Raw genomic sequence first — 12552 nt, forward strand, 5'->3', positions numbered from 1 at the left:
TATAAAGTCCTGTTTAGGCCATTGAGCTCATACTTCCTGATTAAAATATTCAGTGTGTCTTTGGACAGTTCTCTGTAAAAAAAAATCAGCAGCTTTTACTCAAAATCTTACAGTTTTAGCTTGTTGTCACTAGTTGCACCTGAGTTAGCAGATAAGTTTGCTTTTTGTTGCATTTAACATCTTCATTCGGCATATGTGTCATTTCAGACATCTGGGACATTTAAGTGTGATAACCACAAGAGCTGCTACGTGTCAGCAGTTAAGGGCTACTAAGACAATGGAAAACTTTGTGACCAAGAAAAACCTTCTTGTGGGACAGATGTCATAAGATGTCATAACTGCATTTTATGAAAATCATAGTTGCATTAGTGCATTAATATGTTACAGGGAGAACGCATGATGTAAAATAATTTCTGTAGAGCATCTATGATATACAGGGCCCCCACAGTAACGTTTGGGACATATAAGTCACACCTAAAATGTGTGAATGGTATTAAAAATATCAACGAAGTGACATTTATTTTAAGAAAGACAGCACAAACAGACATCAAACAATATTTAAAAACCCTTATCCAATATTTATAAGGAACAACTGGCATAATCATGGAAAAGTCATGGAAACGTATGTGGGAATCCTAACGTGATGATGAACTCCACCTGGGATCACTAAAGTTCACATGAGTGAACTTGAGAGGAAATGACTTCATGCAGCCCCACCACAGATCACATTGACATCAGTTAAAAAGTAATTGCAAAAATAGCTGAGACAAGTGAAGATAGTTTTGAGTAAAATAGGGCAGAGATACCATTGGTTGTTATGTTATAAGAGAGACACTGAAGTGTGGCTTGTGTTCAAATACTATTTGGGGGCACTGAATGTGACATAATGTGAACCATTTAGATATTTTGAATAAAGTTAGTGCAAACAAGAGAGCACACAAGAGGGGAATCAGCAGCACCACACAATGGCAGATCAGTCAAAATGCTTTTTGTTGTTTAAATGGGAAAAGAACAAAAAATAGCTATTCAATTTTCGGGTCAGTATAGAGGAGACAGTCCGGATAAATGTGTGATAAAAGTGGGAAAATAGGAAGAAATGTAAAGATAAAATATTTTTTTACGATGCAAAAATCCTACTCAGGTCACTTTCTGGTCAGTATTTTAAAATCACTCTTACCAGGTAACTGGCGTTTTTAGCAAGCTCATCCTCACTGGATGCTGCCGAATCCACCACCAGCTTCTCGAAGCACGTCGAGCCCAAGGACGAGCTCTTCTGCTGGGACATCGCCAGATGAGCCACCAGCAGCTTCGGGCTCCCTTGCGCGGATACGGAAATCTCCGGTTTACTGACTGATGCTCCATCAGCTACGGCCAGCGGTGAGATCCCGAGCCCTTTACTGGCGCTGGAGTCCGGCTGCTCGCACAGGGTACTGTCGCATACTAAAGACGGTGGAGTTGAGGACAGATTGGGCTGCGAGGACGAGAAGACCCGGTCCAGGACCTGTTTTTTCTTTCTTTTAAACATCCATAGCCCGCTTTCTTTTTTACTATCCCCACTGCGTCGTTCGGACCCCAGTTTGGGGCTCAAAAACGGTTTGGTCTTCTCTTGGAAATTCCTCCACATCCTTCTCTGGTAAGACGCTGATTGCGGGTCTTTGTCGCTCTCATCCGTGTGTTTCTCCTCCATAGTCCCCGTCCAGCAGCAGCAGCAGGCTTTCAGCGCGCGGAGCGCCAGTGACACTGAAGAAGCGCGCGGGCGAGCGCGCAGCAGCGCGTGCTCTTGATCGTGATCGTGAATGACACTCAGGCACTTACTACAACACACTCACTTTATCTGGTCAATATGCTACTTGTGACATTATTCACGGGGTCTTTTACAGCACCTTAACATTGACGTATAAACTAAAACCTATAAATAAAAAAGCCCAATAGGAGAAAAGAAGTTCAAACCTGAACAAGGAAGGGTTGCCCAACAAGGGTTACCTGTGACATAAACGTGAGTGTGCAATGCTTCTGATTTACTCTTTCATGACTTAATGATCTGTCAGTAACCTAACCTATGAAAAAAACAGTACACGAATACATAATTGCAGAATAGAAAGATACGCCTCCCTCTGGTGAATGTCCGTAATTATAAGGATTTGGTGAGTGTATATTTTACTACACATCATGCAGTCACAAGTGACATTAACAAGTCATTTGAGCTATTTAAGTTGTGTTTGTTACTGTAAAACGTGCTAATAATAATACAGGTGCACACTAAGAAAGCATGATGACTTTAGGAGTTAATCAGTTAACAGGTTTTAACTGTGGTAGGCCTATTTTTAGATTATTGTTAAAATTACTAACATAGCTATGCAGTGTAAACAGCCATGCTATTGATTTAAAAGTGAAGGCAAGGCCAAGATAATACCACCCACAATAAAACCCACTCATGTGTCATTTTAAAGATAGTAGAATTTGAATATGAATATTTAATTCTAAGGTTGTAGTTGCTGTAAACTAAAGGCTGAAGTGTGTGTGTGTGTGTGTGTGTGTGTGTGTGTGTGTGTGTGTGTGTGTGTGTGTGTGTGTGTGTGTGTGTGTGTGTGTGTGTGTGTGTGTGTGTGTGTGTGTGTGTGTGTGTGTGTGTGTGTGTGTGTGTGTGTGTGTGTGTGTGTGTGTCTGTGTCTGTCTGTTCTTTTATTTTTTATTTTTACATAAAGACATTTCTTTAAAAATTCCACTAATGAGACCATCACCACTTTGGTTTGAAGGGTGCTGAGTACATTTACTGTTCTATAATAGATGTGTTTGAAATCACATTTCAAGGGAAATCATTACTGGTCAGAAAACCTCATGAGAATTATTGAGTAGACCGAGATGCATGTCTGGCCAATATCTCAATACTTAATTATGCTTCTTGTCAAATGATAAACCGTTTTAAGCCCATCATCCTAAAGCTGTTATCCTTCGCAGTACACCAATACTGAGTTAATAAAATACTGCAAATATTCTGCGTTATCTTGCCAAGTACAAAATGATACACCCCTGTCAGAACATGCCATTTGGTAACTAAGAGATCAGACTAAACAAACCAACAAACATACCGCAGACTTCAGAGAAACACTTCACAGCAGGTAAGTAAAGATCTCAACTTTACTTTGCAATATATAATATTTTATATGTGTAACTCACACACCCACATATTATTACTGTATACACACACATTTTAACTGCAATAAAGTATCACCTCTTTCTTCCTGTGGTCATTGTGGCTATGATGAATGCCTATTAAAACTAAGTGCTCAATCAAAGGGATTCATCTCTGTTAAATGAATGAAGGTAAGGTATTCATCATTCATTCATCAAGGTGAATCAGTACTCGGAGGCAGATAATCAATAGGTGATGTAGTTTCCTGGAGCCATTGAGTTATGCTCACTATAATGCAATGTAGGAGAAAACCACGAGGAGAACACCTCAGTTCTTCCATTGCTTCAAAGGCATTCGATGCAGCTTCATTTTGACAATAAGGCTCTGTCCTGTCGTTTCTTTTACAAAGTAAAGCATTCTCAGATTCTATTTACTAATTACCTGTGATGGACTGGCCGTCTGTACAGGGTGTCCCGAGACGCTCCAGGCTCCAGCATCCCCAGCAGAGGGTAAAGCGCTTTGGAGAATGGATGGATAGATGGATATTCACTAATTACAATATTTTACAATATTAAGTTTCATCAAATAAGTTCACATTCTATTGTAATGGGCTGTAACAGCCTGTTTGCCTTATGAAGAGTTAGTCTTTTCAAAAAATGAGTTATAGACCAACTTGTGCCTTTTGTCAGATTACTTTACTTTAATAATCCGTGGGTTTGACTGTTAATGATAAAAAAAAAAGAATAAAAAAAAAAGATGAGGCTCTGACAAAAGAGTTCTAGTTATTTAATTGTGTTTTGAGACAGACATATGGAGAGCCGCATGACCAATCAGGAACGCACTTTAGGAACTCTACTAGAAGAAGCCGTGAAGATCAGGGACGATGTGGTGACTGGTATACGCGGAGCTCAGGGTTCAGTCCTGATGGAGTCGTCTGCTAGAAAACTACTGGAGAACCACATTCAGATCATAACTCATATTGTCAAACAGCTCAGCACAGACATCCAGGTACGAAAATAAGTTTTGCAGTGATTATATTATATTATATTATATTATATTATATTATATTATATTATATTATATTATATTATATTATATTAATTATATTATATTATATTATATTATATTATATTATATTATATTATATTATATTATATTATATTATATTATATGTGCATGAGTGAATAAAAGTCCATCAGTCAATTTTAAGTCCCCTAATGTTATAGTATCCTTCTCAGAAAGGTCCAGAATAATCACACTGATGGATTGTTAGATCAATAACATCTGATCAATGCATCTCAAAGTTTTACATTTATTTTTAATGTGAAAGCAAAAATTTAACAGTCCTTGATGAGCGAGGTACAGTTTCAGAGAACATGCCAGCAGAGCCATTACCTGATGGGGATGTATTATGCAGAATATGTGCATAAAAAATGAATGAATCAAATAAATCAAAGCCCATCAGTCACTACAGCCAGAATGAGGGATTTTATTTTATTATTTTTTTATTGTCCCTGAAGAGTGATGATGTAACCAGGCTTGATTAGCAATGGAAAGACATTAGGAATCTCTAATGATGTAGGCTAAACCACTTCTGGCTTTCCCTCTAAAATTACAAAAAGTGAATGAAGGTATATTTTCCAATTCAGAAACTATTGAAAAACCAAAACAAAAAAAAACCTTCATAAAAACTCCTGCGTTATAATGGGAAATCACTGAAGTCTGTTCAACTGTGATTGCAGTGAGTGACGGCTGATATGAGCAATCACACTGTAACTGTTGTATGACCGCAAGGACAGAACAATCTTCTGTCTCCCCAGATGCTGGAAACCCAGATTATTGAGAGAGACTACCTTGCTGCAGGGACGACTTTTGCAGTGAAGAGCTTGGATCACAAGAACATGATGGGTATCGGAGATCTCAGAGGCAGAGTGGCAAGGTCACAATTTACACCAAGATTTGATTTATATTTAGAGCTCCACATTTTTTAGATCACTTGTGGAAATGCTTTATTTATTTGTTTAAATGAATATGAATTTCATCATTTCTTGGTATACGTCTCCTTTTTATTTTCCCTGAAGTTCATTATAAATATGAGCATTAACTCCAAGAGCTACTATTTCACTACACTATTGGTGCTATTCATGAATGATTGTGATTGTGTTGCCAATGACATTTTATAACAACAAGGTTGAAAATGAGATGTTCACTCGTCTAAGAGATTGCATATTTCCAAACATCCAGCTTAGTGGACTTTATTGGACAAATTTCTTCTTGGCATTTGTGTATTCGAAAAAGCCTAATCTTTATATGAAATGAATGTGGAAAAAAGAGTGCAGCGGGTCAGTGGTGCCTTACAGGCAGACACAGTAGACTGAGCTTGATGAGATGAAATGAGATGTTTGTTGACTGCACGACCTATGATTCCTCTCTTACCATAAGCCATATACAACCCTTCACACATTAACAGTAATGTATTCATAAGTTCATCATTGTGGAATGAAAGACATCTAAATTACTCTTGCCTGCAGTGCACAAACAAGATTTGTGGCCAATCAGAATATTTTCCCCATTTGCCATATTCTGAGTCATTGTTGCAGTGGTAGATGCTGTCATCACTTTTAGAAGGCAAAAGATTAAATAATAATTATCATATTTTATTTTATATAATTTTTTATAACAAAGGGTAAAACTGTAATCTACTAGTTCCATAATTGCTACATTATTTTATTGTATTTATATGAAAATATTTGAATGGAAAAATGTATATTATTTTCATAATTCCTTATTTTTCATAAAGAACAATTGCAGAAGATGTTTTAATGTCAGTTGTGTTACCACAATATAACACCGAAAGGATCTTTATGAAGTTCATGTTTAATGAGGAGACAACCACAGACTGTAATTTGAAAATCCATGAAAAATATTTAAGCATTTTTTCTTTATCTTGAAAATCAACTAAACCATAAAAATGGGTGGTGCCACTGGTTCCCATTTTTAATTAAGAGCAATTCTACTTCAAAAATAGCATGGCAGCCAATAGTAAAAACAATTGTTTTTATTTTTTTTCAGATGTACGCCTGCTCATGCTTGTTAGCGCAAATATCTAATCAGCCAATCACATGGCAATTTAGGCATGTAAGCATTAGGCTTAGCTTAGCTGACTTGTTGCCTCGCTGCCCTATCAGGCAATGACTTTGTTTGCACACGAAGATACCGTACAAAACTGATTTTGGGCGAAGATGCCTTGTTGATGACAGAGGTCAGAGGTCAGAGGCCAGAATGGTTCAAGCTGACATAAAGGCAAAAGTAGCCTAACTCAAAAGAACACAAATTCATGATGCAGTCATGTCAATGTGGACCAAAATCTCTGAGGAATGTTCCCAGAGGTTATCTGTAAAATCAACCCTGCAGGAACAGATGAAATACTTATTGTTGTCTGAATTTCCTTTTGCCTTAGATGTGACGCTAGCATTGCTAAACTGTCATCTGATGTTGTCACTGGAGGGCGGGACGTTCTGAAACTCCAACAGGAAGTGAGTGAGTTACGCTCTGTGCTGGAGCTGAAGCTGAGAGACATGGAGCTCAAGGTGAGACGTTAAGGACGAGGCCATTAAAGAGCATGTGATAGCTTAGATTGAATTACCAAAATGTATTCACTCAAAGCCAGTCGGATTAACATACATTGATTGTTAAAAACAAAACATATTACAGACTGTATCACTATGATAAATATTCAAAAAATATATGGTAATACCATCCCACTAAACAGGAAACGTTCCCAGATCTTTGGCTAACCCTCTAACAAGGTTCTCTCAATGTTAAGAACTTCTTCTTAATAGAACTCATAGAATGTTCATTCAGTTTTCTGGTCTTTTATAATGTTCTTTTTTTTTTCTTCTTTTTTTTTGAGGGGGGATTTTCGTTTTTTAAATGTTCTTCTTGTTTCAGAATGTTCAGAAAACTTTCAAAAGTAACATTAGGCTACCATAATGTTTGCAAAATTATAAAAATGGAATGTTCCCTTAACCTTCACAAAACCAAAAAAAATAAAATAAAAAATTTAAAAACAGAGAACATTCAGAAATAACATTAGCATAACATTCTTAGAACATATTTTGTTGTTAGCTGGGATGGTTCTTATATTTGGCATGTCTACAATTGTTTTCCTCAACTTCCAAGGTATAAATAAATGTTGTGACCAAGCCAGTATGTGCATTAGATATGAAATTGCATCAGCTTTGGCCCACACCTCTCTTACACTGGGGGAAATGCAGCGTTGTCATCCATATAAACTGTCCCTGCATGGTGACTGTGTGATAACCGTAAATCTCAGTGATTGCAGTGCATTAGCTCTGGGTAGTGGTCACCAGACACCATAAAGGTAATTGAAAATATAAGGGGACGAGGACAGCCATGTAAAATACATAGGAACACCAGCTTGCTATGCGTACTGATGCCAAACGTGCCAATACACATTCTTTGTTAACCAATTTACATTTGTTGGAAAAATGTAGTTTTTTTTTTTTTTTTTTATGATAGCTGGTTTAGGAATGCTACATTTGGAGATAATCTGCCCAATGTTATTGATTCAGCTCAGGTTGATACAGTTTGGACCATTAGAAGGACAATGAAAATGTGTGAAGTGAGCGTGATGAGAGGTACGCTTTATAATGTCTTGTCATTTGCTAGCTGTCTCATGATGTAGGAAAACTACAGATGTCAATGTCAGAGAAGTTCATCTCTCAGAGAAACGCCATTGGAAATTTACAGAAGGAGATACAACAACTGGATGTAAAGTAAGAGCAACTAAAGTCACTTCTCAATACTCAGACAGTTGAGTTTATTTTAAGAGTTCCTGCTAAAATATAAATTCAAATGATATGATAATGAAATGATACTATATTACCTAATTATTAAATAACTATAATAAAATATTTAAAGGATATATATATATATATATATATATATATATATATATATATATATATATATATATATATATATATATATATTACGCTTTTTGTCTTTACATGAGTCATTGAATCATTCACTCAACCATTGTCAGTAATGCCAAAGGCTAATGACAATGAGTGCGCAGCGTAATACAAAATTCTATTTTTTTTACATCAAAAACAAGATTGCATTATTTGTGTGTGTGTTTAGTGTTTGGAGATTTAAATTGACGTAATGTCTGGATGATTGCGAATGTTGTTAAGTTTTTTGTATTCAGTGATAAAAGAAAAAAATAATAAAAAGGGGAAAAAAAAGAGAAGAGAAAAAAAACAGACACCATTGATTCTTGAATGTCTCTTAACCGAATGTGATATGCCAAGTTATAATATACTGAAGCATGAATTTAATTTAATTGTTTTTTTGCTTGGCAGATATGTTTTCAGTGTGGTTTGGGCTGCTGGAGTGCAAAGATGTAATTGATTAAAGAAACAAATAATCAGACCTGTTGCAGAAATCCATTCTATTTTAGGCCCTTAGTTTCTTTTAATAAAATGTTGTATGTAAAGGGCACTCGTGAAGGTATTGACTGCCCTGACATCAGTTATTGCAATGCTTTACCATCGGCCCACTTTATCGAGTCTGCTGTCAGGTGGATTTGTTCTGTTGAGACTGATGTAAATAGGGAACTAGTAATGTGCCAGTGACTCACCAGATACGCCTCCAAATACCAATGCCATTCTATGTGCTGCCACATGAGCATCATGGCATGTGCAAGGTGATGCTCTCCATTTCTTTGACAATATTAGCTCCTGTCTGCAGTGTGGAGCACAGATGGCAGCTGAAATGGAGCCTTGCCCATGATGCCCATGGTGTGACAGAATCAAAGCAATTGGCTGCCTATGCTTGGGCTGTTATGTAATAGTGGTGAGTCAAGATAGCTTACAGTGACTCATGAAGAGAAGCATATGGGCCAAAGAAAAATAAACACATTGAGAAAGAAGCCGGGAACTATAGCACGAGCCCAAATGTGATGTCTTTTAGACACAATGACACAAATGCCTTTTGGAAGATATGACAAAAACAACAACAAAAACATCCACCACAACATATCTGACTGTAGACTATTTAAAATGTATAGGCCATTTAAAGGCACGGCATTAGCTAAGTAAACACAAACTATCCTTTTGGATAAGACAAATTGTAATCAATGATACAAAGCAAAGATGCAAAGCTTGAGTCTTGAGTCCACTCCAAAATGAGTTATTCTGTATTAGCACTGTTTCTGAATTCTCTAAAACACCTTGGCTGTGTCTGAAATCACCATCTATACCCTTAAATAGAGCACTAATTGAGGGGACAGCCATTTTAGTGCTGTCCAAAACCATAGTGGACATTATGGAGTGCACTCATTCAATCCCATAATGCACCGGAAAAAAAGTGTACATCCAGGGTGCTTCTCATTTCTTATTTGTGCATCCTTGCTTCCTTTCCTCACGTCTCAGCTTCGCCCTCAGGATGCGAGGGAAGGCTGCAAGTAAAGAAAATGAGGATGGAGGAATCGATGGAAAGCTTATTTGTATATTGGAATATTCTTGATCACTCGAGTGTCACTTCAAAGCGTCATCAGCAGCTCTTAAAGGATCTGCCCTTACGTTGTTCAAGTTTGGTAAAGATAAATTATTCATTTAATAAAAAAATAAAGCAAGATGCCCTGTTGATATATATGTGGTATGGTTTATTTAAACTGCAAAGGTAAAGCATCAATTTAAATTATTGTGACAGAAGTGAAGGGGGATAATTTATACGTGCGTCAGGTTTCTCGACAAGAAAGACTTCCGCATAGGATACACCTGTGCATCCTCACTCATAGCTCCTCTGGAAGCTTCCGCACTCCTCGTTCCTCGTCGTGGAGCAATTCGAGAATTGAGATGTTCTTCAAGATGGCTGAATTCAATCGGTTTCCTGGTCACGGGCTGGAGGACGGAGGAGCGAGGAAACGAGGAAGCATCAATTTGAGTATTGAGAAGCACCTCCAATGTACATTCAATGGTTAGAGAATACCCATAATGCACAGTGAGGGTAGTGCTAAATGAATTTCCGCGTCTGGCCAGAAGATAGGGCCTGCAGCTGAATCATTCATCCATCCATTTTCCAAACCCCTGCAATGTGGGTGAAGTGCTTGATTGTAGTTTTGAGTTTTCTTCCAGGGTCATACATGTCACAATATTTCTCATTTAAATAATTCCTGCCCAAGGCATATGAAAAAAAGGGGTGAATGCCTGGTTGAGTAGCGTTGTGTTGAAACCGGTTGAAAGTCGTGGTTTTGGTAAGGGGTGTGACATTTCCGAAACATGTTCAAAGCGGTTAACCAATCACAACACAATGATCCATCCGATCAATCAGAGCACATTGTGGATTTTGGACCGAGAAGCTTCACACAGACAGGAAGTAGCATACTCAGAGCATTACTTACAGACTGGGAAGAGATGTGCTGTAACTATGTAAAATATGTGAAAAATATAGTTTTTTTGAACATTAAAGCATGAAAACATATTCTAGTAGAGCCAAAAAAAAAAATCAAGACTTTGTAAAAGGGCATAATATGGCCTCTTTACTACATAATAATCAGAATACCTTTACTACAGTGGGAGAAAATTGTAATTGTATGTAATGTAGCATGTATGTGTGTATGTTTACTCAGAACCACTAGTGGTCTGATGGAGATGGAGGAGCAAATAGTGAGACTGAGGAAGTGGGCAGAGGAGCAGATGAAAACCACAGTTCAATCACACACAGAGAGCAGCCAGCTACACACACTGATGCAGGACAGAGTGGTAAACATGTGAATGGGTCTCAAACTCAAAATGAATGGCCTTATTATATGTATATACATACTGTACAGTATGTATGATATCTATGCAAAATATGTTCTTAGGTGGAAGTGGAACGCAGGCTAAAGGAGAAAATGATTCTTCTTTCTGGGCATCTGGAAAGGTTGGAAGCACAACTGGAGAAGGTGCGTTCAGCTCACAGGACCACGCATTCAGAGAGCAGACTCAACAGCATGATCAACACTTTGGAGAAGAGCTTCAGAGAAGAGCTAGAGCAGATGAGGAGGGAGTACCAGTCAGGTGAGTCTCACATATGAGGATGAAATAAACACACATGCACAATAAACCCTTTCTACATCAATGTGTATCCTACACTGCTGTTCAAAAGTTAGGAGTCAGTAAGATTTGGTAATGTTTTTGAAATAAGTCTATTACGAAACTGACAAAAAAAAATCTGGTCTGCTCAGAAATTCCATATATCTTGCGTAAGGATATATTTTACTCCATCATGTTTGGTGCCTCCCTATCCAGACCTCGCGTGTTCAACAAATCACTGAAAGCCCAAATCTGACCAGTAAACTAGAACATTAACTGTTATTGTAATTTCAACAACAGATTGGGAAACATTGCGTTTTAGCGGCCTGACATGCAATACCAGCCAAGCCAAGTGGCCCAATTTAGCTCTCATTTGGCTGTTTGCTTGAGAAATCAAAGTGAAAATAGAAAGCATGACTCAAATTCAGACTGAATCAGTCTTTTGGTATTACTTGTAGCTTAATGTACAGGCAAGTCTGCTAAAATAAGCCCGCAGGGTATATTTCACCCTAGCATATTTGATATTTAGTTCATCTATATTTCCTTCCAACTACCCAATTTCAAAAAGTTATTGATTGACAGACTATGTCGACTATTTACAGGCATTCTGTTCGTGTAACCAAAGTAACCTCAATAAACAAACCCAGCAAAGAAAAGCCTTAAAAGGTACAGTACATGACTTGCGCTCTCAAATTCTCTTTGAGATTCCAATGATGGACTGAGGGCAGGTGATGCATTATAGATGACACATCTAACACACACTTCTGCCACAGAGCAAATGCTCCCACAAGTGAAGGTGATCTCCTTTATTTCATTTGCCAGGGTTTCAGGCGATTCATGATGCCATTGCATCTCTGAGACACATCGGTGACACCAAAGCCAAGCTGGACAAAGGAGAGCTGCAAAGAGACATAAAACAGATCCGGAGAAACATGGTGGAACTGAAGGAGCTCTGACTAGATTATTATATATATATAAAAAACATAACCTGTTTATAACCTGTGTGTGAGATCACAAAGTATGATTCAGCAGAATGTGGGCAGATGGACAATACAATCAAATAAGCTGTACATTTGTTTCCTAGATTAAAAAAAAAAGAAAAAAAAAGAAGAAGGATTTAGCTGGTCTCCATGAGATAATTTCCTGTAAATCTCTTTAGACCAGACTTTTAAATTCAGATTCTGAATGAACAATCATGGTTGATGAAATTCGAACAAGGTACAATTATGGCAAATCAGAGATTAGATGCGCAATACTCATGTGGCTCAATACTGAAAGGTTAGGAAGATGACCTGTTCTGTGTTTGTCTGCACGTCC

At 37.6% G+C, this 12552-nt stretch overlaps 2 protein-coding genes across 5 annotated transcripts in view; one reads left to right on the plus strand and one right to left on the minus strand.

The window, feature by feature from the left end:
• Positions 1–2043, minus strand: part of mctp1a (multiple C2 domains, transmembrane 1a) — a 221340-nt gene extending 219297 nt beyond the window's left edge. For all 4 annotated transcript variants that reach the window (XM_079607525.1, XM_079607523.1, XM_079607524.1 and 1 more), the window contains exon 1: positions 1178–2043. In XM_079607525.1, the coding sequence (XP_079463651.1) occupies positions 1178–1687 (510 nt within the window). In that variant the 5' untranslated portion in view covers positions 1688–2043. The remainder of the gene's footprint in view (positions 1–1177) is intronic.
• fam81b (family with sequence similarity 81 member B) lies at positions 1555–12313 on the plus strand. The gene is made up of 8 exons (XM_079607531.1): positions 1555–1633; positions 3936–4141; positions 4954–5072; positions 6594–6723; positions 7826–7932; positions 10791–10923; positions 11025–11220; positions 12058–12313. Exons 2-8 carry the CDS (start codon positions 3944–3946, stop codon positions 12189–12191), a joined length of 1017 nt encoding a protein of 338 aa, XP_079463657.1. The 5' UTR covers positions 1555–1633; positions 3936–3943; the 3' UTR covers positions 12192–12313.
• The last annotated feature ends 239 nt before the right edge of the window (positions 12314–12552 follow it).

Source organism: Phoxinus phoxinus (assembly GCF_949152265.1).
Source record: "Phoxinus phoxinus genome assembly, chromosome: 3".
In the NCBI taxonomy this organism is placed as follows: Eukaryota; Metazoa; Chordata; class Actinopteri; order Cypriniformes; family Leuciscidae; genus Phoxinus; species Phoxinus phoxinus.